We start from the raw sequence: 2,340 nt of genomic DNA, 5'->3' as shown, positions 1-2,340 counted from the left end.
GGGCGCGCTCATGGGGGGACGCGGGCGAGCCCCCCTGAGGGGTTGGGCAGGCTCAGGGCGCTGGCAGCCAGGGGCAAGGAGGCTAGAAGAGAGGGAAGCAAGCCTTAGGAGGGTGGTATCCCTCCCCACCTCCAACCCGTATTCCCCACCCTTGACGAAACTGACTTCCCCAGAAAACATGTGCCCACAAGAGAGGGGCAAGGGGAGACCAATGGCCAGACCTCCCAGAGGAGACTGGCCTGCTCCAGTACCTGCGTGAGGGCTGTGCATGTATGAGAGTGAGAAAGAATGAGAATCCTCTAAGGAGGGAGGGGGGGACAGCATTAGTTTTATTTATAATAGTAACAACCTGGACATAACCGAAGTGCCCATCACTAGTAGAATGGATAAATCGTGTTATATTCATAATGGGATGTTACCCAGCAATAAGAAGGAACTGTTGGTACATGGAACATGGATGAAGCCATTTAATATCATGCTGCATGACAGAAGCCAGACTGGAGTGCATACTGTTGGTTCCATACACATGGAGAACAGACTAAACTGATGAGGACAGAAGTCAGAACAGAGGTCACCTCTGGGACCCATGTGGACTAGAAAGGGGCAGGAGGCAACTTTATGTGATGCTGAAAATGTTCTTTATCTTGATATGAGCGGTGGCTATACAGGTATATACATAAAGTTACACAGTGTATGCACACATACATTTAAGTTTAGTGTACTGTATGTACCAGCTGTATGTTATATCTCAAAAAAATGCTTATTTCCATGTCTTGCAACCACACTCATCAAACCAGCTGGACTACTGGTACCATGCTGCAGTGACCAAGAAGTCACCTCACTTAATGATACCGATGTGTGCATGTCACTCTTTCTGTTCCTGCTTCTGTCCCACTGTCTCTCATCCCTGCTCTGCCCTTTGCTCCAAGGGCCATGATATTTGTCTTCTCCAGGTTCCTTCTGGCACAAGTCACCGCCCTTCCTGGCACCCCACTCCTGGCCACCCTCAGCTCCTGCTGTCTGTCCTGCCTCGGCTCTTGCTTCTGGTCGCCCTTCCCCTGCCTCGTGGGCTCTCTACCTTGTAACTGGCCTTCAATCACCTCGGCTGTCACTGTGCCCTTCCAAGTCACAGGCCATCTGCTAATCAGACAACGTAGTTGTCATCAAGGGTCTTCACCTACTTGGTCCCTTGGATGATGTCACTGACTGCTCCATGTTGGCAAGCTGCCATGCAGCTGCCCTGTTTGGGCTCTCCAACCTCTTCTTCTAGCTGTCTTCCTAACCGTCCTGTCTTCTGATGGGAGGTGTGCCTTCATGCCCCATTTGCCTCTATCTGGTTCACTCCCACAATCTGGCTCACTCATATCTTTAAGCCTTTACTTTCAGCTCCACCTCTCCATCCTGACCTACTCTTAAGTTCCATTTGCCTTCTGGCTTTACACCTGGATGTATGGATGGATGCCTGTTCTCTATGCCAGCCCAGCACCCAGTCCTCATCCTGGCAACAGCACCCTGCCTTGACATTGGGTAACCATCCTTTCTTCCCCACTTTCTCAGTCCATGTGGTCTGAGTGGGAGCCAATGGTTCCCCCAGGGGTCAGAATGTGATAGAGGCCTGGCCAATCAGAGTCCTGAGATGGGCACAGATCACCTAACTTGAGTCAATGAGTCATTTCTCGAGGACTTCTCTGGCATTACTGGGGAAAGCATCCTCTTTGGGCTCAGGTTTCTAAGCGCAGGGGCGGGCCAAGCTGTGAGGGCCATCTTTGTCTCCTTTGGGAGGAACCACCTGGGAATGAAGCCAACACAGAGGTAGAACTGAGACGGAGAGAGAGCGATTCCTCACAGTTTGAGGTCCTGGTCTATTCAGTTAGGTGAGCCAGTCGATTCCCTTTTCTGCTTTAGCCAGTCTGTACCAGGAAAAAGTCCAAACTCAGAAATTAGATTCAGAAGTCAAAGTTTTTTGAAAGAAGGAATTGGCTGAACTAAACAGGATGGTACCATGTCCCCTGTCTGCTACACAGCAGCAAAGCAGTGGCTAAACTCTCCCGCTGCCTCTAGAGGTGAGCTAGAACTTTAGGGGACCTGGAGGAAAATGTCCAACAAGAAAGAGATACTTTGGCCGAAAGGGGCTCATCTGAAAGCAGGAAAGGAAGAGAATGCTGCTTTGCCCAGAGAGGCCCTTTCTGCCTGAGGCCAGTAATTCAATAGGGCTGAGAGATAATTAAGAGCCAGTTCTCTGCTGCTAGCTAAAGTCACCTCAAGCAAAGACAGACAGGCTGGAAACACAGAGGGAGACAAACCTGGAACCTGACAGGCTCTTGACTCCTCAGGCCCTCT

General features: G+C 50.6%; 1 protein-coding gene across 1 annotated transcript in view; it reads right to left on the bottom strand.

Annotated features, from left to right (window-relative positions):
• FBXO41 (F-box protein 41) overlaps positions 1 to 1,215 on the bottom strand; it is a 12,300-nt gene extending 11,085 nt beyond the window's left edge. The window contains exons 1-2 of the mRNA XM_010829875.1: positions 1,182 to 1,215; positions 21 to 82 (exon numbers count right to left, since the gene is read on the bottom strand). Coding sequence (XP_010828177.1) covers positions 21 to 82; positions 1,182 to 1,215 — 96 coding nt within the window. The remainder of the gene's footprint in view (positions 1 to 20; positions 83 to 1,181) is intronic.
• Positions 1,216 to 2,340: the final 1,125 nt, after the last annotated feature.

Source organism: Bison bison, unplaced genomic scaffold, assembly GCF_000754665.1.
Source record: "Bison bison bison isolate TAMUID 2011002044 unplaced genomic scaffold, Bison_UMD1.0 scf7180017864508, whole genome shotgun sequence".
NCBI lineage: Eukaryota > Metazoa > Chordata > Mammalia > Artiodactyla > Bovidae > Bison > Bison bison.
Note: the sequence above shows the minus strand (reverse complement) of the source record. Positions and strands in the feature narration are given on the sequence as shown.